We start from the raw sequence: 25,502 nt of genomic DNA on the forward strand, positions 1-25,502 counted from the left end.
CACTACCATGTCCCCTGAATTTCAAAAAAGCTGATCAGAAAATATTTAAAAGCAAAGCAGTTCAGAAATTAAACAGTTTTAGATTTCATAAATGAGGATTAAGACAGTACAGTTGCTTTGTGAATACTTCCTCTCCCCTATATTGTTGCCCTGACAGATGGCAAACCATTGATTCAGGTTGTTCTCTTTAGCCACTCGGTCGTCTATTCAACAGACAGCAGGAATCATTAAGATAGACTTGGAAACATTGATTACACTGAAGACCGATTGTTTCACACCTTCCGCTCTCTGAGACATGAGCAGGCAATCCCAGTACAGTAACAAACACCAACTGGTTGTCTCATGACTGCAATGGAACGGATCAGGCTACATTACAACCATGTCCCGTCATGTTTTCCCACATAAAATGATATATTATGGCAAAAAGGAAGTCACCTGTAACAATATGAGAAAGATCCTCATGCTGTATTGTTCACCTGAGAAGATTTTGTTATGAAAAGCATTACCTCAGATAACTGCAGCAAAATTTTCCTATATTACCGTCACTGAATTCATGTAAACACTTCAGAAATCCATTCATGCTCTTTGGACAAGCCAATAAACCAAAACTGAGGAAGTGATGACATTCCCTCATACAGTTAACAGAAAATAAAAACATGAGGATCTTTGAACACAGTATTTCATTACATCTATGTAAAGCTGCAATGATTAATTGATTATTAAATTAATCACCAACTATTCCGATAATCGATTAATCAGTTTGAGTAATTTTTTTAAGAAAAATATGCTCTGATTTCAGCTTCTCAAATGTGAATATTTTCTGGTTTCTTTACTCCTCTATGACAGTAAATTGGATATCTTTGGGTTGTGCACAAAATGAGACATTTGAGGATGTAATTTGGGTTTTGGGAACAACATTTCTCACCATTGGACCAAATAAGCAATCAATTAATCGAGACAATAATTGACAGATTAGTCAACAATGAAATTACTCATTAGCTGCAGCCTTACATCTATGTCTTGAAAGGAAAATAGATCTCCTTAAAATAAAAAACCTGATTCCTGTTGCGCAATTTAAGACATTAACACACACACAAAAAACCCTCAAAAACACAAGTAAGGATCAAATGAGGAAACCACTTGTATGTAACACTAGTAACACTGTATGCAAGTGCCACATGATTCTGAAGCCCAAGGGGAGACGGTGCACTCTGGAGTTGAAAAGTCATTAATATGGCATATCCATCAAATGGCTGATGTGAGGCAAAGATGTAAATCTGCAGCCCTTTGCAGGAACAGCAGCATACAGGCTGTCCCCGGCTGCAGCTTACAAATTTTTGCTTGCTGAAGGAATTGCACTTGCTCAGGCGCTGTGACACATATTGGGGAAACATAAAGGGAATCGCATGCAAGGAAAATAAAGACAACTTTGCACAGACTGCCATGATTTACTCCTAACAAGTAGCAGCTAATAGCTAGCGCTAACCTTTTGAGTGTCAGGAAAAATTGCCAGTCTAGAAATGAGGGAGGTAGCTAGAGCAAGAGCTGGCAGCGGAGGTCCGATAGGTACAAAAGGTCCAGAGATTAAGGCAAGCAGTGTGGTGCTGGTGTTGACTGGGCACTGGTTAGGCTGTTATGAATCTGTAAACACACCGAGAATGACGCAGAGGAGGAAAACAGTCTACCTCAGAGAACCAGATGAGTGAGACAGGCCTCTGGGGTGGGCTGGGGTGAGCGGTGCGAAGCAGTTTGGCTTGTGACAGAGGCTGGAGGGGTGTAGCACCATCTGTGGCTGTTTTTCAGTGCAGTTTTTTCTCTGGGGACATCTGTTAGGGAGGTGAATGCTGTGTTGTATGTTATGTGTGAATGTCTACAGAATAGGGAGTGTGTGTGTGTGTGTGTGTGTGTGTGTGTGTGTGTGTGTGTGTGTGTGTGTGTGTGTGTGTGTGTGTGTGTGTGTGTGTGTGGAGCTGTAAACACTTCCAAAGTAACATCCTTTTGTAGAACAAGCTTGCTTGGATCTGCCCGGCTTGAGCTTTTGAAGAGATCAGTCACCGCAAAGGCATCCACACCTGCGAGTGTGCGTATACGTGTGAGAATGATTTCGTCCTCGTGTGCGTGATGTATACGTGTGGGTTTCTACTAAAACTGTACGAGAGTGAGAGTGGATACCTGTACGGGCATGATTGTCAGTGTTAATAAGATGCAGTGCTCTGGGTAAGATGGGGTGATGGAGGGGGAAGGATTACAATAGGCCAAGGCGCCAAGGGTGTTAGTAATCTCTTAATGGAGGCTGTGGCAGGAAGGAACATGAGTATGACAAACAGACACACTCATGTCGGGGAATGCAAACCACAGAGCTGCAGTGTGTACAGTGAAAAACCAAGGAGGAGACAGAGGGAGGTCAGACAGGGCACTTTGAGAGGAATGTTTTGGAGATAACAAGAAAAAAATCAAAATAATACAGAGGGAATATTTGGTCCATCACCTGCCACTGTGGAATCAAGCCAATGAATCGTTTTTTTTGTGAATTTTTTCTCTACTGCACCTCTTCATATCTCTTCCAGAAGTTCAGGTAAAAAGTGGCACCAAAGGAGCCCTCTTAGGAGTCTGCGTCGCTGCTGCTGTCATCGTGGGTGTTTAAAATCCTTTTGCCTTTTCATGAGTCTGCAGCGCTGGTTCCTCGTGTTTCACCCCATTTGCGAAGCTGTTGGGGGGGAAACAGAGGAAAATAAACACCACGTTAGATTTATGGAAGTTAAACAGGTGAGGGCAGGTTTAGTGGATGCTTGCATTCAGTGAAGCCCTTCACGAACGGGTTGCTGGTTCATTTTTATTCATTAGCTATGACGAGTTTTACTGCATTATAAACAGATCACTGATTTTCCTACATTTTTATACTCTCGTAAGGGTTCAAACTATTTAGTAGAGTCAGATAGCTCTTAATTGATTTAACTTCTTATAGCCCATTTGTTCTTGTTAAAGTTGGACTGGTTATTGATTTTGTATTTGGTCTTAACATTGTTTTGATGACATTTTTCAATGCTTTTTTGAAAAGTGTATTGAGCTAATAGAGTCATATAGCTCCAAATTTATTTCACCGTACTTGCTATGTGTACCAATTATTTCCATAGTTTGACCCCTCGGTTTTCATAGAACTTTAATGAGTCTATTTTGTATATTTTTATTCCTCATTTGAGGTCAGATTTAATGGGAATATTTGTGAGTTTCTTAATCTGGATTATATAGCTCTTTTTATTGTTTCAAGATATGTTTCTGGTCTTGGACAATCATGTGTATATATTAATTATCTTTCATCTTGTGATATTTGTTGTAAAAATAATAAATCTCATGTGTACAGTATTTTATTTGTATCAGAAGTTGTTTTTTTTAAACACACTTCTGCTTTCCTTCTTTAACGAAATAAAAGTAGCCAGCTATGATGTGCAGAAAATTGGCATATACTGTCAACAGCAAAACAAAAACAATGCAGCACTCGGTGGCAGCCCTTTTATAAAATAAAATTTTTAAATAAAATAAGTAACCATGTAATATCATGGTGGATGTTGTCAGTCTGGTATCGAGACTTTTTAAAAAATTTCCTATCTTCCACGTATTATTACATCTCTAAATCGTTTAAAAAAAAAACCCCAAAAAATCTCCTTTCCGTCTGCAAACTGAAACCTTTAGCCTTTCTTTTAAAAAATGTGCTCCAACAGCCCTTATCAAGCCCCTTGTTTGTCTTCTAGGTAGATAAAAGCATCACTTTCAAATTCTCCCACCCTGAGGCTGATGGCTTTGGAAAGTCAATTAGTGTTAGAATCTGATAGCCGAACACCTTAATGGAACAGTTCAAACTAACAGTGGCTCTAAACAGAGGAATAGACAGATCTGATGAAATGGCATGAGGATTCACCCTCCCACTTCTCCATCCTTTTTCCACCCGTCCTCCCTCCCTTTTTTCTCAATCACAGCGCAGACTTCTTCTCAACTGCAGAATTCCATTTGTATGTTAATGAGGAAAAAGGAGCCATCTTGAAGCTACAAGCCAACCCCCTCCTTTTTTTTTTTTTGCCCTTTCCTTCTCTCACGCCTCCCCCTACTACACCAACAGCATCCGACCAGTTACACACAAAAAAAGTCTTGCAGACCGGTGTAGTTTGGCCACCATCATGCACACTGTGCCGTGCCGTACGGTCCAAACTGTGACCCTGCTGCCCCTCGAGCGCAGAGGTTCAGGCCTCGTCGTTCTCCTCACCACAGCCTTCTTTGATGGCACCCGCCTGTTTACTTACTCCAAGGCAAAATGGGAAACACATGCTGAATTGGGCGAGATGTGCGAGAGAGGGGTGGCTAAGCACAAAATGCTGTATGTTGGTAGTAAGCCAGGAATGTTTGAGTCTGGCCCACTTTGGCCAGTCCAGCCCGGATTCCTCCTTTTTTCTCCTTGTACGGCCAAGAGCTCCTAGACTGATATTTAGAGCCGTTCCAAGAGTAAACCAGCAGTACGCTTTTACAGGGAATGTGATTCACAGAAATTAAAGGCTGTGATTTAAAAGAGGACTGTTTTTCCTTCGTCTCTGCCTGGTATGCCTCTATAGTGAGGCTCTTGAGTGTAGGTACTAGTCTGTATGTTTTTAACTGCTGGCCACCTCTTAAAAAAACAACACGTGATTCTGAGAAAAGTTTGCACAGATGTCTGGATATATTCAGAAAACACACACAACACAGACTCGTGGTAGAGATTTCACTGGGTCAGCAAAACATCCAATGACCTAGCACATTCGTCACTGTGGAGATGAATGTGAAAGCATGCACACATGAGCACAATCAGATGTAGCAGACTAAAAGCTCTTGAACAGCACCAAACAGCACAGTGAGTGAGTGAAAGCAGCAAAGGTGTGCAGCAACGCAGAAATCCCACCAGAAGCTGAGAAAGCATCTAAGAGACCAACCTCTGCCAGTGAGAACTTACACAGCAACACTCAGACCTACACCCGGCCTGGCTACGCATCTGCAGCCTTTGTACCTCGCAGAGAGCCATTCCTACGCATCTGGACAAAAAGGGAAATACAGTAAATCACAGAAATAAGGATTAGGAAGCCAGTGGGGGCAAGTAGGACTGGGTAACCATGGAGAAGTTTTTTTTTTTTTTTTAATGAGTTTGTTTCTTTGCATACCAAAATTTATTCTGAATTGTTCAAGAAGTCATTTTTACCGCCAAACAGAGAGAAGCACACTAAACTGAATGAGGTTACACTTTGGTTGGAAACTCAATTACTGATATTAACATTGGCCACTTTCCAGATTAACATCACTGTATCACTGACCTTCCAAACGTATCACAGATGTTAGTAAATCTGGAACAGAAAATACAAGTGAAAACCTGTTTCAAGCCACCACTGTTATGGGATTATTTGGAGTTGGTTCATTGAGATAGGCAGCAGGTGATGCCAACTTTCCAGTCAGAAAACCATAATAACATTGCAGAGGAAGACGATGCAACAAGATGATGTAATTAAAAGCGCATGAGTCAAACCTTGAACGGTTAAAAACAATGTAGAAAACAGGATTCCAATATGACGATTGATTGAATAACTGATTATCACAACAGCTGGCAACTAATTTTCTTTCATTTGACTAATTGATTAATCGTTTCAGAGATTTTTTTTAAAGCAAAAGTGTCAAACATTTGCTGGTTCTTAGATGTAATAAATGACAGATGTTCTTTGTAATTTATGACAGTAAATGAAGAGTCTTTAGGCCTTGAACTGTTAATTAGGCAAAAGAAAATTTGAAGGCGTCATTTTGGGCTCGGGAAAACTGTGATTTTATTGACAGATTCATTTAAAATGAAAATAATCATTAGCTGCAGACCTAGTTTGTACCATGTATTAATGTGAAGACGGTTACATTATATCTTTGTGGGACGATTACAGATTACTAGTCATGTCAGAGGTTATTAAAGGCTTTTCCATCTTTCTTAAAGTGCATCAACTCTTTTTCAAAAAAAGGCAAAAAACACCTGAAGTGAACAAAAAAATTTCGGCACCAGAAATACCAGTCAGTTAAACTATTGATCAACATTGTATTCATGCACAATGTCAATTAACTGTTGTCGCTCAGATGCTGCAGCCCCATCAGACAGCAGTGGAGCAACATGTGACCATGATAAGCACAGACACGGACATTAACCTGCAAGCAGAGCAGCTGCTGCTGCTGCTAGCACTGCTAAAGTTAGCCACACGGTGTGTCAGGCTGGCAGCTAACATCAGCTCTGGGTCGTTTACCCGCTGATACTGTGATCCTCTTCGGTCTGAAAAGTTGAAGCATTTAGCGAGTCGTCATGTTTTTTTTTTATGTAAATGTGCAATGTTTGTATTGCACAGTGCAAACTGGCATGCATTCGAGCAGCATTTAAAATATGATTTGGCGATTTTAGACTGTGATTGCAATGCTAGAGAGTGAACACTCTTGCAGTTGGAGACAGTTCTCTGCACAGAGGCCATCATTGATAGATATGTACATCATATGCATGGGACATACTTTTAATCATGGGTACTTGATGCACTCACCTCGTCAAGCTCTTTCTGTGTCTCCTCCTCCATCCGACGGATATCATCCATATTCAGGTCCACCCACTTATCGATCATACAGAAGAGCTGGCGGTGGAAGTTGGTGAAGATCCTCTTCTCTTGCTGAGGGAGACAGTGGTAGTCTTGGTTAAGGCTGGGCGATATGACTGAAATCCATACCACAATATTGAAAGGAGAAATTGTGGGTCTGCAGTCCAAATAGTTGGAGCCATAGACCGTGCATTAAATAGTTTGAAATCCTATTTAATATACGATCCATGGTTGAAGTGAGTTGTTTCCCCCTGCCCCCCTCCTTCCCAGACTCAGGAAGGTCTGGTCAGAAGCGCAGGAGGAGTGCAGCGTCACAGACTGACAACAACAAGTGATGGCGAGTCCTACACTGTCAGCTGTTTATCTTCCGTCGATGTAAAACTAAGTTGGTTATCCTGAAAACATCTGGAGTTGGAGTTCAGTCATTATCTGACTCACTGCCTGCCAGACTCCATTAACATATTGCTCATTTTAACAGTTATAAACGTCTACTCCTTCTAAAAGATTAATGATTTCTTCCAACTCATAAACAGACACTTACTCATTTGGCATTAATTTGAACTCTAACTAAAATGAAACAGGCAAACAAAAACAGTTATTCCGTCCCAGAATAGAAATTTCAAAAAGGAGGACACCGCAGTTGTAGCGCTAGTAGTGTCAGAGAAGTGAGTATTTCAACTTGTCAACATGTCTCATTGATCTCCAATGACATATTGTGGCCATTTTATGATGACGATTACAGTGAATATATTACAGATTTCTCCTTTAAACTGGAGAATTTTTAAAAGATGCATGTTCATAATATTGACAATTTATGTAAAATTACATGACTAAATCACACCAATGATTACAAGCAAATTGTAGGGAACTGATTTTTTTGAGTTTTGTGACGTGATTCATGCCAGTAGAACACAATTCAAGGCATTAAACATTTACCAAAACCACTTTATCATTATAATATATTTTCTCTTATGTAAAAAAAATGATAATAATGATAATAATGAAAAGTGATACTGCATATGATTAGTGAAAGAAATAATGATGAAAATATTTTTTTACATCAACTATCTGGTGCAATATCAGTTCATTGCCTCTTAATATCAGTCAATGTAATTTCCAGTAATACTTTTTCTATTTTAGCTTGTCTTATTTCTATTAGGCACCATTTCTTTGCATTTACTCCTTATACACTTTATTATTTCACTTTACATTTGATACTCTACTGCACAAGAATTTCCTTTAATAAAACAATAAAGTTCTGCCTTATCTTCTGAGGCACAGTGTAACTTCTGCAAAATGGAACTCGGAGCCTGGATACAACTCATGAGCCAAGACAATTGACTGTGTGATGTTTAAGCGTGTAAACATGTTGGCCTAACCTCATGGATGAAGTTCTCCACCCTGGTCTGCAGGCCCCACCACTTGAACTTGACTGTGACCAGTTTGTAGGCACACATCTTTGGGCAGTCGGTGTTGGTAAGCAGCTCTTTCTGTTAGGAGAAGCACAGCAAAAGCAGAAGAATGACGAGGCTTACAACCCATCACTTTTTAAAGCGCAGTATCAGAATAAATAAGAGTGAAAACTTGACAGAAACTTTGCAATGAGAGAATAATCGTAGAAACAGCAGAAGGCTGAGAGAATATTATTTTAGACTAATCTTGGATGCATTCAAAGCTAAAAATCATTAATACATAATGCTTTGGGTATGGAGCTTGCTGAAATAATTATCAATATGAAGATGTGCTGTGCGAAGATAAAAGTGCCCTAATCTACAACACACTTTCTAAATCCATCCACTGCTTGCACTCTGCCTCCCTCTGAAGAAGAGAAGAAAAGACGGAGGGGGGTTGGAGCAGAGCAAAGTGGATAAACTCCAGATGAAGGGACCATTTCTCTGCCTCCGCCCTGACAGCGACACCATTCCCGACAGGCATGCCTTTGTGGCCACGGAAGGCAGATAAAACAGTGCTCGCGAAGCGATAAGGGCGTCGCGGTGCAAAGCTGGTTACATTATTAACACCTAGGACCTGCTCGCCCCCAGAACACACACACTCTCCCTCCGAGAACACCTGTTTAATTAATCACTTCATTCTGGCTCGGTATTCCAAGAGAAAATGCCACAGACCCGCCTCAATCACCCTCATCCCACTTCCGTTTGATGCCACGATCATGGAGGAGAGCGAGAGAGGGGAAATGAGAAACATTTCTAAATTTGCAGTGGGTTTAGAAAAGTTGTCATCGCTAAAGGAGAACTTCACATGAAACGGATTCTACATCAAAACACTTACGGTGACATTTCTTCTCTCCCTCTCTGTGCCCCACTCAAAGGAGCAGAAGTTTTCAGAAATACAAAGGGTACCGATATGCAAGCATGTGTGCATGCAGAGATAGACAAGAGTTTTATTGCTCTGAGAAGCTGGCAGAAATTGTGCCTCTGTTGTCACATAACTACTTTTTTTTTTTCCACCTTTTCAAAAACAGTCTTTTTCCATGTCCACAGCGGACGGGAAAGTGATCTAATTAAAAACACAAAATAAAAAGTTGTGCTTCTTTATTCATACTTTTTAAAGCTGTTTGGCTGGCTTTGTTCTGTGAAAATTCTTGAAGCAGAGGAAAGTTTCCCATGGTGAACTTTGAGGGCTCCACAGCAGAATAGAAATCCTCAGTGCTCTAACAGCGAGCAGGACCCGTTTGTGAGGCTGCAGGGTAAGGCAGGGTTTAGAGGGGAAAGCAACAAAACTCCTGACAAAGTTTGTCTGGATGAGCTGCATCTTATTGACTTGTTACTTTCCATCAAAAGTACATCAGTCTTTATACAGAATTGCTGCTTGTCAAATCTAGAATCAATGCCCATTCACAGTCTCTTCCCCATTTCTATCTTTGTCTTTGTCACACACAGAGTCTGGCAGATGGAGCTCCTTTATCTGACCTGGCGACTAGAAATTTCTATTACATCCAATTAGAGCTGAGAAAGGGGTGATTTGTCTTCATCAAATTGCAGCCTTACAGTTCACTCCAGCCTTCCTCCAGCCCTGTGCTCTCAGTACACAGAGATATTCTGATTATCACAGGCGATGGTGCTGGGGTGGAAAAAAAAAATCTCAACAAATCGATCCACACTAAATAAAAACACAAAAAGACAAAATGACCAACTAATTTCACATCAAATGTAGCAGTGATATCTACGGTTGGGCGATATATTGATTAGGGCCGTCAGGATTCTCTAAATCCACAATTCAATTTTAACATTATTTTGCACTGATGGTTATGCCATTTTTAAACTATGGAGTCTTTATTTGTCAAGATCAACAGATCATTGTTTTTATGCCCTGACAAGCATCAAATACATTTTCAAACTCTTTATAAAGAGTCTTAATACTATCAAGTGTAGCATAACAGCCAGTAAGCTACACTGAGTTTTCTTTTAAGTGTTTTTTCCCCCATTGAACATGTGCCAGATGCCAAAAGAAGAAGGGGGTGGAGAAGTAAAAAACAAAAATCATACTGGGAGAGTAGCGAATCTGCCTTTGATTTCTACTCTGCGTGTTTCAATCAATTTTCAATTCAATGCTGAACTTGTGGCAATAAATTAATGTGCGATATAGCAGATGACCATATTGTCATATTGTGTTTTCACTGGTTGCCGCTGATGGGTAGTTACATTACTGTAGTCTGACATAAAGTGTGTAGATAAGTTCAGGTTGCAGTATGATAGTTACTGAAAGGCTGTTTGTTGTGTTTGCTGTCAAAGAATATGTATCTATATATACATAACATTAGCAGCTACGAATCAGTGTGATTTTTTTTCACAGTTGGAGAAGAACTCACAAGAGAAAATGCAATCAATCATCTGATCACATTACCTGGGGCTGCCAGCTCTGCAGCTTCGAAATGTGTCTGTGAGACATCTGATTTTAGCCTCTTTTAACTGTCTTTAGCCCAACTCCTTCTTAAGTTGCCAACTAGCTAGCTCATTTTCACAATAAATCCCTCTAGACCTCAGTCACACACACATACTTTACCTTCCTTAAAGGGGAAGGCTCAGCTTATAACAGGCACAGGCCCAGCTGTGGGTGTTCGGGTCAGTGACTTAAGCAAGAAGTACTAATACCAACCCTACTCTGAAAATACTTCACTACAAGTTCTAAACTTAAAGTAAATTTTATCATAATTCCTACATATTTTATGTTAAGTGGCTATTGTGCAGTAAAATGGTCCATATTAATTTATTTCTTATTATATATAGATCTTCTGGATTTATATTACAGCTGCATTAATATGTATGTTTCATTTTACTCCTGCAGATGTTAAAGATTGTGCTCGTTTAACTACATCACATACTTTTGGACACTTTAATCTGCAGCAATGCATCATATTTTACAAGATCATCATAAGTTTGCACTATTTAAGAATTAACGGTGTGTTGTTAGAGGAAATGTGTATACTGAGATATAGTGAATACAGCGGAATAACCTAAAAATAGAGATAATATTTAGAAGCAACATCACCCTGTCCTGTTGATATCTATGTTTCAAGCCTACAGCTCTATGTGAAGAGGTTGACATCATAATTTTTATGATCATTTTTAGGCATTTTCCAGACTAGCTTTGGCTTTATTTTTGGGGTTGTTGGCCTGCAGGTAAATAAATCTTCTCCCAAGCAGTAGTTCTCTTGCAGGCTTTTGCTGCATTCATTTTAATCTCTTTATGAGCTTTCCAAGGCTGGCTGCAGAGGAGCATCTTCACAGCATGATGGTTCAGCCACTAAGCTCAATCTTTGGTCTCAGAGCACTGAACTTTCTTCCACTTTGACTGACAATAACCCACATATGCAGAGTTTTTAAAGCCCCAGTAATTGTTGTTCCATTGCGTTTCCCATCCCAGCCACTGAACACTGCAGCCTCGTCAGAGTTGGCGTAGGCCTCTGTGTGGACGACAGTCTGCTCTAGACAGATTCACAAATATTCCAGGTTCTTTCCATTTTATTGCGGCCAATCTGACTTAAATTAGTGCCTTGGAAATTTTCTGCACAGAATTATTCAAGGTCTTGTGCAATTAGCAGAGAAATATGTGAAACTACAGCGGTGGATCTTCTCGTGTGACTGACAATCACTGGGTATATAACCGTCTTTAGTTTGGTAAACAGAGTCAAAGACAGGTTGAATTTCTCTTTAATTTGCTGTGATATTAATTGCTGTTTGTGAATGTAATACATCCAATTTCCACAGCTCACAAGAGCATTACCTTCCAGGTGGGCCCAAGGGGTCCTCTGCCGGTCTTGACTGACTTGAATTTGGCAGGGTCTTCCTCTGGCTTGTAGTCCTATAGTGAGAAGAATTGATATAATTAATACAATGCACTGCACATTACATTTATCTTACACAAACTGTCCAACAAGATGAGGTACTCTGAATTACTAATTTAAATGTTTATTTATTACTCAATTCATGGTTCCTCAGTATTCACGTATAGATGTTTTATGAAAGCTGCAAGTTTTGTCCAATTATTTGAAAAGGTATGATAAAAACACATTGTTTTTATACAATAATCATTTCCTAAAATGATGCACTAAACCAAGGCCCCTGCTGGGCTATGAGGGGTCATTAAAAATAAAGTCTTTAATTTTGTAACCAAGATTTAAATTACAATAAAATATTTATAAATATTAACATTTAAAATTACTACAGTGAGGTGGAGATCATTAAAATAAAGTTTTTAATTTCCCATTTGTAACCAAGTTTTAAATTACCATAAAAATATTTAGAAATATTTAAATTTAAAGCTACTACAAGGAGGTTTTAATTACAGTCTCAATTTAATACTGATGCCTCGATATGGCATACTTCTGCAAACGATACCATCTATGAGAAGTTACGGCTGTCACTGGGTCAGGCACCTCTTGAGATTTGATTAAACGATCCTGCATTTACATTTTTCCAGCTAAAGATACAGTGAATAGTATGTTAGCCACTTAAAGGAAGCAGGAGGAGATTTTTATTTAGCTAATTTTATTTTTGACATTAAATTTTGTGGTTATGACGGAGGAAATACTGCTGTTTCTGTCCACAGAAGCCTCCAAAATAAACAAAATATGAGAATTCCTTGTAGTATCTTTAAGAAGTATAAAACAACGCCATGGGATTCAAATGATGAGCTATTCTTCATTTATCTGACCTATTTAACAGGCGTTACACCATATTTTATGTCCCATCACATTAACAATGCAACACATTCATAGTTGATGTAATATATCATTATATCTTTCAGTAGGTTTTTCGGCTGCAGCACAACAGTCACTGAAACCGAAAGGCCAAAGAGCACCGCATTCGTTCTCCAAAAGCTGCCACCACCCAGAGATAATGTCATGCAGCAAGACCAGAACACAACTCAGCCTTAAGTGGCTCGGAGATAAAAGACCATCTAAGGGGCGTTGATGCCACCAGCAACATCTGGTTAATTAGGGCGACACCAGTGCTAGTTCATATAAGTGACTTGCTTGAATCTATCTGCATGTGTGCTGATGAAAGCAAGTATGTGTGTGCGCCTAAAAACAGCTGCTCCAACAGCGCCAGCATTCCAAAAATATAGAAAAATAGTGAGCACATATGCCAAGCACATGAGCACATGACAAAGTTGACTTCACAAAACAGGCAGGAGAAATAGAAATACAAATAAATGAAATGGCTTTCAAATTATCAACAGCTCAAGGGCCCAGCAATTTTAAATAAATCATGATGCGCCTGCAGCTAAAAGCTACTTTTCAGGGCTATCGGCCAACAGGAGGGTGCCAAACGTGTGGAAAGAGACAGAAATCCCTACACACATGCGCGCGCGCACACACACACACACAATAATTTGGCTGTTTTAATGCTGAGCGCTCCGTCACTATAACAATACACTGTGCTGCACTAATGAGGTCTGTGAATCGATATGCCGTGGTAGACGAAAAGGACCCACTCCTCAAGTAAAAGAGTGTGTGTTAGAGCGCGAGTGTGTCTGTGTCATGTGTGTGTATTTGCCGAGTTCCAGCATACGAAGCACTGTGAGCCTTAATTACACTAACAAACTCATCTGTGCTGGCGGTACGCCCCAGGCCCTGCAGCCATGCCTGAGGCTGAGGGCTGATAGGGTCCTCAGACACAACACACTCCTCCAGCAAGGCAAACACCTCCGCCTCGTTAACCAACCCTGCGCAAACAAACACGTACGCACACACACACACGCATACACACCAGTGCTCCTCAGCCAAATAGCCACACACAGATACACACGCATACACAGAGCCACAGTGAAATGAGGCAATGTGATGTCAAATAACAGCAATAATGTGCAACATCTTCAATAAGATTTCAGTAATTCCAAATGGAGTGTTTAAAACTCATATTTATACTCTGACATATTATTGAGGTAATCTTGGGATTCTCAAATCGTGTGTTTGTATAGTTTTTGGTGTTGGTGATGTTTGTCAAATGGAAACCAGATATAAGATCATTACATTTACTCAAACCACAATGAAGTGATTGGATGAATCTACTCTAACCATCTGAAAGGGTTTCTACTAGTTCTTGCCACCCACTGTCAGCCAGAAAGATACGCGTTTCATGGTGTTTCATCTTCTGGTAATACAGTTTACTACAATATATTTCTAACCTTGGATCCACAAGTTCCACTAGATACAAGAACTACCTAGATGTATTCCTGGAGGTATTCCAGCACTGTTTACTGTGTGGGTTTTCAAGGCTAGGTCTAGATAAGATTCCACATTGCTTATTGTGTAACCACAGAAAAACAGCTATTGTTTCATATATGCTCTATTGTTTATGTTGTTGTGTTGCAAATCACTCTTAACAGCACTATTGTTTTTGTCATTTGGATGCTGCTTTGTATTCTTCAGCACGGCAGTAAGCAGGAAATTTGCATGAAAGCAACACAAACAAACACGGAGAAAAGTGAATGTGACACAGAACGGGGTAATTCCAAACAGAAGGACTCAAACCATCCAGTGATGCCAAACAAACTGCGCCAGGAGTGGGTTGCCACAGGGGTCTGTCCTTGGTCCATTACTGTTTACCTTGTTCATAAATACCATAATTCTTTCAAATCAATCCGTCAATATCCATGCCCCAAGTTCACCCCAGCTGACCCTGACCCATCTAAAGTCTGCATTATCACTTCTCAATCACAGACTAGTTTTAACTGCAGAAAAGACAGCAGATTTATTATTCTCTACCTCCACCAGTGATGCTGGCTCTGGTTGAGTTTTCAGCCTCAAACGCAGTAAAAGCGTAAACAGACGCACATCATCCTATGGCGCACTGTAGGCTTCAGTTTTTAAAATGCCAACACCAAAGACCCAGTGTTATTATGGGAAAATGTCACCATTTAAATGCATCCATTTATTTCTTTAGTATTATTACTGATATATTATTTTTGATAAAACATTGTCTTGAGAGGAAAAATCCTTTTTCAGGTCATTCTGAGGAGGTGAGTGACTCATGATCAAAAAAAGTTTTTATATCACGTCAACACATCTGTCCATATTCAACATGCTCTCTCCCTCCTTCCCTCTCTGCTGCAGGTCCACTTTTTTGTCTTTTAACTGGTTTTAGTTGGCACTCCAGCTCCAGCACCACTCGCTCCTCACGTCCATGCCATATTTTTTGAGATTGTTGTAACTGTTTTATTAACTGCTTGTTTATAGTGTTTAATCTCAATGAAACTGCATGATAAACTAAAAATTAAATACATTAACTTGATTATTAAAAGTGCAGTAACCAAACAACGATAATTAAAAATTGCAATTTAATACTAATTGTTGGGAGGTCGACGGCAAGAGATGTGATTTTAGGTTCTCATAGTTTTAATTACATTCGGATTTAAGGCCTATATTTATTCTGTTTGCAACTACAGTCAAAACATGTTTTCTATTTACCCTTCTATATTTTTAACAAAAATGAGAAAAATAATCAAATGAGTATGAGTATGCACTTTTGTCGAGGAAATAATTCAACATGTTAATATTTTCCTCATTTTTTTTGTCCTAGTGCAGCAAAAGGTGGAAAGACTGGAACAATTATCAATAAACAGTACACAAATCAACAACTGAAGTACTGCGTACTTGAAGAAATTTTGAAAATAAAAATGTCAAACATTCCAGCTTCTATGACGTGATGATTGTTGTTTTTCCATTTAAAATCAATAAACAAAAAAAAATGCTAGTAGCTGACTGACATAGCCCTCGGTTCTTGGTATTTAGGATGGACTTTTGTCCTAATTTTATGACATATAGATGCCAAAAACAACTGATCAGCACGGATGTAACTGAATACATAATTTTTAAGTGTGTCAATATTTATGCTCATCACTAATTCTGTTCTTATTCATTTATATTATCAAGTTTTTTATTTTATTTTTCAATACTGGAAGTTAAAGAAAGATTTTAAAAATAATAATAAAGAATATCCATGGATCAGTTCATCAACTGCCCAAGGAAAGGCAGTTCTAAAATTAACTGACACCAAAATGGAGTACTTCCTGTGTCTGTTTAAAAAAAACAAAACAAAAAAAAACAAACTTAAAAAATATACTCAAAATGAAATGAAATGATTTGATCACTGCTCACCAAAAATAAAAACAGTAACCAGTTGAACATATCTTATGTGCAGTGAATTGGGACTGGCAGATACTTTGGTAATGATCAGTTTTGTCCACATGAAGGCGCCAAACTCTTTTTTTTAATATTGCACTGGAAATGTGCCAGAGGAGTTTCTACTTACAGCAGCAGACACTTGACTTCTGTCTGCAATGTCAATGGGCACAACAGATACAGTCTTCCACGTGCCGTAATCTAGTTTGTGCACCTAAACATCCAAACAGAAACAAAACTGTGAGAAAAGCATAGAAACTCAAATCCGACGTTCAAACTGGATATTTGCTTGTTATGATGCAAAGGTGCTCACATTTTCTTGTGTTCCAAGGTCCGGTTTGTGCCATGTTTCAATAGTAATGAAGAAATCATCTTTCATATACTCATTCTAGAAATTAGAGTAAAGATAGGGTATTACAGAAGTGAATGCACAGAAAATAAATAATCAAATGTGCGGAAACACCTTGCAATATTATCAAAACATTCCTTCCTTCCAGCTAAGGTTTATAATTTAAGAAGCGCAATGAAATAAAAGCCATTTTAGGCTACCTACTGTCACAACTGGATCAAGGTTAGGCAATGAGGAGGGAGGAAAAAAAACAAAAAGCAACATTATATATACAAATAAAATAAAAACATCATAAATTCACACCAATAGAAAATACAGAGCCATGATGCAAGTAACACAATTGTATTTAACCATGAAGAGGACTAAGGGTTTCAGGGAAAAGCAAAGGTAAAGTGATGAGGGGAGGGGGACTCACTGGTTTTGCAGTACGGGTAGGCATTCCAGGCTTTTTCATGGAATATAAAGGAGCTTTCAGGAGCTAGCATCTTTATAAACGTTGGGACTTTACTGTGGGTGAAAGAGGGTGGGAATCAGTGGATGTAAGTGGAGGAAGGGAAAAGGAAAGACAAATTGGCTCAGTTTTCAGAAGTTCTGGAGGAAAAAAATGTGCAGGTGTATAATGAACAACTTGAAATGCTTCACAACAAAAAATAAGACAATGCTGCCACTTCCTGGTAGCACAGCGCTATTACACTGTAAGAAGGTAATTATATTGGATCAAATAGTAATACAAAAAGGGATGATAAAAAGGAGATGGCATGTACCTCTTTATGTGGTAGATTTTGTGAGTATACTGTCCTTTCTCTCCGTCTTTTTCATAGGGCTCATTCTTCAGTACCTCGATGCCGTCACCACCACCCGTCTCATTTTTACTTGCTTCAGCCACAGAGTACAGCTGTCCCACTTGATACTGTAACACAAAAACATATACTTACAGCATAACCAGAAAACAAAGGCTCATACATAGGAGAAAACCTGTAAATAGCATTTTCATTTCAGCAAATCTATTTTTTTTTTTTATTAAAAGGTGTGTGTGGATCATAAACCAGACTTAGTGTTCATGTTATTTATGTCGATTTTCTCTTAGCATTTTATCTTTGTTCTTCAGTGTTTTAGTCCCGTGGTTCTCAAAATCTTCTTGTTTGTAACCCACCTCATTATAGGTGATAGTGTTAACACGGACATGACGTACAGAGTTGTCGATCCAAAGACTTTTTTGGTGCGAGTTGCAGAGTTTTGGAGATGCCACAGAGAAGTCTGCCTTCAGTATAACGGAAATAAATAGCACTCTGCTTGTGGTGCTCAAAGCACTTAAAAGACGTCTCCAAAAACTTTGCAACTCACAAAAAAAAAAAAAAAAAAAAATCTCAATGGATAAATAGCACTACATGCCAGAAAAAAATACAATTTTTTGGGGTGAATTGTCTTTAAATGTACAAATTCATTGTCATTTATGATAGTAAATGAAAAGCTTTTAGGTTTTTGGACAAAAAAGCAATCTAAAGAGGTCACTTTGAGCTCTGGGAAATTGTGATTGGCATTTTTTGCAATTTTGACATTTTATAGACTGTGCAATAAATCAAAGGTTTGTATTGTAATGTAAAATGTGTCCTTTTCAGACTGTTTCATTTGAAGAACTTTTAAAAGCCTAAAAATGTCAAAGCATGCATTAAAGGTTAAAATTACTGAAAAGTCAGAAAAAAAACGGGTGTCATTTTGCATGTCATTTTGAACAGTCATTTTCCTTCTCTTATTATTTCAAACATGTGACACCCACAGATTCACAGCCCTGTGTCGTACGTTAATGTTGTGAATGATTACAGTGACATGGCAGTTAACATTTAATTTTTTTAATTGAGCAAATTAGCCAACATAAACTTTGTTAGATGTGCCACTGTCTTGCTGTCACTCAGATTTATATAACGTGCAGAGAAAAACTACTGCAGAATTCAGACCTGTGTTTTTTTTTCAGTCATGCTGCTGTCTTTCCAAATCAAAACAGCAGCCGTATGTCTGGACAGTCTATTTTCATTTCAAACTTTATGTCTATCCCACATGCTGCAGGCCAAATGAACTAGCGTCTTGTGTGATGATGTTTGAACAGCAGACAGTGTAACAGAAGGGTGACTGTTTGTATAGGTTTTACTACCACAGCTCTCATTAGTATTGCTCCCTGACAGAGAACATTTTTTTTTTTTCAATTTGGAATGAGCTTTAAAATGCAGCACTAATTGCCAAGAGATTTTATCACCATATAAGGCAGCAGGGTGAGTCTGGGCCTGATGACATAAAGCTTTGTAAACACAGGGAACAAAATCTACCCTTGTAAAACAATCAAAAGAATTACAAATTGTGTTTTTTTTGGATAAGACCGTATTAACCCCACTTGTAAGCAGAAGCCAAACACCAGAAAAGATAATAGTGCAGTCATTATTCACTGCCTTTACGCTTTGTGAGGATAATGCAAGTGTGCATTACAGTGATTTGTAATTCCTGTGAGCCACCAACCTGTGACACATTTTAGGTAAAGCCAAAATAAAGGATTTGTGATTTACTGCATGAGAGACTAACAGGAAGAATAAATTGGGGTGGAAGTGTAAATGGCCGGTCTGTCGATATTACTATGGTAAAACTGAAACAAACATAAAATAATGAATGAAATAATTCATTACCCCTGCAAAGGAAGCTGTTTTTGGTTCCGTTTGCTTATTTTTTTGGTGGCTCCCCAGCAGGATTACAAACAAATACAATTTTCATGAAACTAAGTAAAGGGTGTAACATGGACCAAGAAAGAACCCATTTAATTTTGAAACAGATCCAAATCACAAGATGGATACACAATTTTTTTTTTCACTTATGTTCATATTGCAACATAGGTCAGTTGTAACAAAGACCTCTATGACAAAATGAAATGCCTTTGTTGCAAATGCACAAACCTGTCGTAATTAAAGTGAATGATGTACAGCAATTTAACGTACAAAACATAACAGCCATCTCAAACATCACTGTAGAAACAACTATAGCATGTATGTAAGAAACAGATTTCTTAATGTAACCAAAATAAACCTAATTAAAGGTTAGCATAACGCATGCAACAATCACTCCTTTACTTTGTTGTTGATTAAACATCCATGCAGATTGTTGATGTCCTGTCAAAATATGTAGCAGGATCCACCATTATAGTGCTGTTGCATTTGTGACGCTCACCATTACAGCTATGGATGCACGGGATGGATTTTTTTTCAACCGATACAAATAACAAATAATAATTAACTGCTACTCCTGGCTGATACGATAACCGCTAAATTCACATTTTTTGAACTTTAAAAAGTTCATGTAACATGTGGTTTATGCAAAACTGAGGATACGAAAGGCTCAGATGTACTGAAAAAGAACAGTTGATTTAATATGCTACATTATGAAAAAAGTATTTTGAGCTGAAACTATTCAGTTATTTTCTAGTTCATAAAAACAAACAAAAAAACTAGCTTTAAAATAATCTGTTAAGATATTATTAAAGCTGATATTTATCGGCTAATACATGCTAATACCAATGTAGCTCTTATAGGCAATATCATCCCAATATTTATTGTGCAGTCCTCGTTAAACCTTTCCCACACTTTCTGTATGCCTGCATCAAGCTTGTAAGACAGCGTATGTTCAATGTTTTGTTAAATTCTCAAGAAACAATCAGTTATTGTACAATTCTTGCTCTATTTTCTGAAAGTAGTTCCGTGCAACTCATTTGTATCCTAAGTTCACATATTTCAAGTCTATCATCTCTGTGTAAACAAGAGTTGGAACAGAGACATATTGTATATAGTGGTTGCACATGCAAATTTGCACATCACAGAAGACTGGACTGTGGGCCTTGGTGGAGCTAGAGACTCTCAAAGTGACGAACGACCAGTTATAGATGAATCTGGTGACTGCTTTGTGTGTTTGCCATCTTGCCGCGCTGCTATTGCTGTGGTGACACGTTGTGTCTGTCACTCTGGGTGTCTGCTGGTTGGGTCTAGAAGGGAACCCCAAATTTTAAAGACTCTCATGATCTGGGGTTCCCTTCTAGACACGGTGTCTGCCGTTACTTACCAATAGTGACGGTACAGATAATTGACATCCTCAGTAAGTGGTGAAGGTTCCTTTTATTAATGTTATTCAAATGTTACAAAGTAGATGGCGGCAGTGACAATAGCCAGAAATGAATAATGAAGAAGAGAAAATCACATCACTTCCTCCACATTTAAGTGAAGAAATACTGTCTATTATATATTAAAAAATATATCTGAATTCACATTTTTCATCAGGTAATGAAGATTTTCAACAACAAAGTTCCTTTAAGTTAAAATTTTTGATCCACTATGATGCATCGTGGTCCTCTGTACACTCAGTGAAGCTCTGTAGAGTCTCTGGTCTCAGGCAGAGTGCTGCTTGTCTGAGACCAAAGTGTAAAAGTAGAAAACTGTAAACTTCATACGACAGCTCACATTCATTCGTGCTCATACTGTAGGGAGACGCCACCACAGCAATGGCAGCTTGTTAACTTCTGGTGCTTTGCTGGATTCGTCTGTAAGTTTGCAACAGAAATGTAGGAAAGAAGAAAAAGCTAGCATTTCACATCCTCTACACTTACTGGCATAGATGGCTCCTGTCACTACACCTGAGCTTAGTTTGTCATCATTTATAATGAGGAAAGCCATAGGGGAAAAGTACTGAAGGTGGAACCCAGAATTTTAAAAATGAAAATAGAGACAGGTATTTAGAAAATGACTCAATTTATCAATATATTAAAAATGAGACAAACTGAGTACTCACCTCCTGAACACTACAGGGTAAAACCACACGGCTGCAAAAGAGAGAGGAGTATGGTTACATTCACATGAACACACCTGTTTCTTAAGACACTCAATAAGCCAGAAGCACTACAATTTTACTCAATAGTCATCAACAAATGTAAGTATAACCTCCAACTATAGCTTCACACTCTCTGACAATGGCCTAGAATGTATAAAACATTCAAATATTAGGCTTTTTTAAGTAGTAATACCACAGCCACACCTGCTCCATCATTAATTTGAAAAAACCTCCACAATGCACAGAAACCTCCTCACTGCTAGAGAACAGGAAGCTGGTCAGGATCATTCTTCCTGAGGTAAAAACTATAACCGCAGAGTTTGATACTGCTGACTTCAGCAAGATGAAAGGAACCACTAGACTAAACTGGGGTAGACAAAGCTGAGTAAAGCTGAGATTGGATATATGATCAAGAGGAGAAGAAAACTCCAGTGCAACGAGGTGTGAGAGAGGAAGAGGAGCAAAGGAAAATGTAAGCAATTAGCCATTTTTGGGCCAAGAACACTGCATAAGAACAAAAGTGCTGCAGACAAGTGACATAAGGTCTAACTGTTTGAAGAAGAAAAAAGAATATCTTAATATTTATTACATAAGGTAACCAACAGTGAAAGTCAGTATTTACTTTATACATGCTGAAATTTTTCTCCTCATGTCAACAGACTAACTTCAGGGTGTGGCATGCCTTGCCCAGAGCAATTGCATCATTTAGCCTGATGAGCATGAAGCTTCAGTCAGTGACCACTAACCACACAGTGCAAGAAAAAAGTAAGCAGAGGAAGTTCTCTGAAAGCATGCATCTAAAGCTAGGCTGAAATCTACCACACTTGGCACAGCATAAAAAACACAAGCTGTGACAAACCATTCAATAAGAATTTTAATTTTGGTGACAATTAACAAGGACACTGACAACTCAATAGCAAGGCTTTATGATGAGTGATCCTGACTTTCAATACAATCAAATGCACAGGGGAACGTGACCATGGTTCTCAAGTCTGAAAAATGAACTGGACAGCAACATAATGATTAAGTAATGAGGAGTAATGATTTTAAAAAGGATGAATAGTATTTGCTACAAAATATCCATCCATAAATGGAATGGATGCGAACACAAGCTCCCTTCAATAGAGCAAGTTATGCTAATTTCATTGATTTTTTTTTCTGCTTATCACGCAGGTATTTTGATGGGATTAAAGCCATGCAGTCCTGATGTGCAAGTATATTTCTAAACATGTTAAAAGTAATACAGTAAGTATTTATAGAATTAGACACTGTGGTAACATGGTTTTACCTAACTTTAATCTGTTATTTTGCTCAAGTTCCTGGATTTCTGCAGAATTCAGAATTAAACCTATAATCCTCATATCCACATGAACAGCAGGCTGTTAAAACTACATGTACTGACTTATTTATGGACTAACCACAATCACTCAAACATTAGTGCAAATAAATGATTGCAATATATAAATATGAGGATTTTTTTTAGGCCACATGTAAATAAAACAAACAAATGAAGGGATAAGTTTAGGTATATTCCTGAACAAAAATAGTACACGGGCCAGATCAAACCACTAACCACACATGACCACATGATGACACTCATCTTTCCAGCATTCAATCAAACAAAATGAAAGGCATTAACTAAACCTGGGACTTGTTTTGAAATTTAGCTGATCCGTGTAATAGTTTGCATGTTTTTCTTTCTCATGGTCGATCGTATTACTTATATTTTAACTATAATGTTCTTGTTTTTAGCTTTGTAAGCAGCATTTTATGTATATTTGATCCTTTTTCGTTATTCAGATGAATATATGTGTGGTGTTTTAATTCCTAATTATTCATAGCCCTATTTTTTTTAATTACCTGTGTAAGTTTACTGTTTCACTGCCTTGATGTCATTTGAGACAATAAAATTTGTTGTTAAATTGTATCTGTATTTAAATTAAAATGTTGGATAAGCACACCTGACTGATCATTGTTTTATCAACTAATATTAAGCCTGGGCAATAGAGCTGAAAAACTAATCACAAAGTGAAGTGAAGTTTCAGGTCGGATGATATTAATAATTATCGATCATTATCGGAAATGGCTAAGGTGATAAAATTAGCAAAAATCACAATATTTTTGACCAAATACCTCAACTTTGTGACAATATTCTGAGGATTACTGTATTTCACAAGATGTTAACACAGTGAGATCTCTTGAGCAATAATCATCAGAAATGTGGATATAATAACTAAGTGAATGAAGGCAAATAAAAGAGCAGCTATAACAGTCTGATGAGCTCAAAAAATGACATTTTACTATAATGCTGCCTTTAAAACCAGGAAATTATAACACTTGTGATATATCACAATATAACAATATCAGAATGTGTCTTGATATCTAGTCTCATATCATGGTTTGATATAATATCAATATATTGCCCAGGCCACGGCAATATATAACAGATAGCTACATTATTTAAAATCACAGCCCACAAAATAGAGTATCGGGCCCCAATTCATACAGCCTAGGTGTAACAGGGTGCTTTTGACTGGGGTCCCCCATATTGGTAGCATTAAGTCTAACGGAAAACATTAATATGAAGTCATCAGGAACAAATAGGTTGAAATAATCTTGACAAAAAAAAAAGAATGATAGAATAAAGCACCTGACAAACACATAGGTATTACAGGATTATGGTTAATGTCAACATGAGCACCTCTTGATCCAACTTCATGACTCAGACAGTTAACAGCTAGCTAGCATAACCCTGATTAAATAGCTACTAACTTACCGCTATCAAGCTAGGTGATTTAAATAGCTTTCTTTGGTACGAGAGAACAAGAATTCGTCTCCTCATAAAAGTATTCTATCTTGGATGAGATTATCTGACTTTAACTAATCTAGCTAGGTTGCAAAGATAACATTAGCAGCGCTAGGTGATTCCCCATTCATACCGTTAGGTTAGCTAGCATTAGCAAGCCGTGAGCTAATACGTAGCTAAAGTTAGTTAGCATCAGTCACACAGCTTAAACGCGGAAAAGCAGTAACTCCTATCGTTTAAACTGTTAACACAAACCACAGACTGAAGTGTCTGACAGCCTGTTGGTTAACACGAACATAGTGAAGCTGTGGTATAACAGCAGCTGTCACACAGAACTGACACACCGCTGTCAGAGCTGTAGGCCACAGCAGCTTCTCCCCCTCGTGTGTCTGACACAACATGAAAAGTTTTCACTAGTGTCCAATCACCGAGAAAACTGCCCTGCCTAACCGATTCTGTTATCACATGATGTAGTGACCTCAAATCTGCCCAATAAAAGATCGGTTTAGACACTTACTACTCCTTGATGAGGACCATGGCAGCCTGTTCCTGTCGATACTGCTGTTTGTGCCCACCGATCGTTGATTGCTGCTGGGGGCGTCTTGAGCGGTGCCCGGTCCCTCCCTCTGAGCGGTGATTTGCAAGAGGAGGCATGGCCGGACCTACTCATTAATATTAACCAATAACATCGCTCTCTGGTGGCTCTGGACGCGCCTGATTTGATCAGAAATTTATAGATTATACATTCAGACAAAGGTCTTCTCAAGCGGGAGCTGTCACGTTAAAATACACCAGTTTTTAAAGTGTTGGATTATTTCAGATTAATGTGCAAAACTCTCGTCATAATACAGTTTTGAATGCAGTTTTATTATTTGCTACACGACCTTGCTTCGTCTAAATAATGACGTGTCCTTATACGTGGTGCCTATAACTGAGTTTGGCAACGCTTCATTTTACAGGTCCCATAATTTCATGTAAATATGTGGTAATTATGAAGTATGAAATTTCGTAGAAATGACCCAGAAATCACCTCCAAATTACGTCTAAAGTTCATGGTCAATTACGTGATCATTAGCAATTGATTTGTTTCAACTTTGTTGTCCTACTTATTCTGATTATGCTATTTAGAATCCTTATTTTATTATTTTATATGTGCTTCCATGTACTTTGCACTTTCATCTGCTCTACGTGCTTTTAAATGTTTTTTTTCCCCTGTTCTTT

General features: G+C 38.3%; 1 protein-coding gene across 1 annotated transcript; it reads right to left on the reverse strand.

The window, feature by feature from the left end:
* Nucleotides 1-836: 836 nt before the first annotated feature.
* LOC146319960 (phosphatidylinositol transfer protein beta isoform-like) lies at nucleotides 837-24,917 on the reverse strand. Its single transcript, XM_084728078.1, has 12 exons — nucleotides 24,799-24,917; nucleotides 21,437-21,467; nucleotides 17,386-17,531; nucleotides 17,037-17,128; nucleotides 16,826-16,833; nucleotides 16,586-16,660; nucleotides 16,403-16,486; nucleotides 11,871-11,948; nucleotides 8,006-8,116; nucleotides 6,576-6,698; nucleotides 4,976-5,054; nucleotides 837-2,707 (listed from the first exon to the last, which is right to left on the reverse strand). The coding sequence occupies exons 1-11, from the start codon at nucleotides 24,816-24,818 to the stop codon at nucleotides 5,007-5,009; spliced, it is 816 nt and encodes a 271-aa protein (XP_084584204.1). The 5' UTR covers nucleotides 24,819-24,917; the 3' UTR covers nucleotides 837-2,707; nucleotides 4,976-5,006.
* Between the last annotated feature and the right edge of the window lie 585 nt (nucleotides 24,918-25,502).

This window comes from Lutjanus erythropterus, chromosome 10 (assembly GCF_056507025.1).
Source record: "Lutjanus erythropterus isolate fLutEry1 chromosome 10, fLutEry1.hap2, whole genome shotgun sequence".
In the NCBI taxonomy this organism is placed as follows: Eukaryota; Metazoa; Chordata; class Actinopteri; order Lutjaniformes; family Lutjanidae; genus Lutjanus; species Lutjanus erythropterus.

Coding starts and splice junctions, on each gene's coding strand:
- LOC146319960 (XM_084728078.1), bottom strand. CDS start 24,818: ATGGTCCTCATCAAGGAGTA. Junction 21,468..24,798: donor ATGGTCCTCATCAAGGAGTA/GTAAGTGTCTAA, acceptor TCTCTTTTGCAG/CCGTGTGGTTTTACCCTGTA. Junction 8,117..11,870: donor CCCTTGGGCCCACCTGGAAG/GTAATGCTCTTG, acceptor TTCTCCTAACAG/AAAGAGCTGCTTACCAACAC.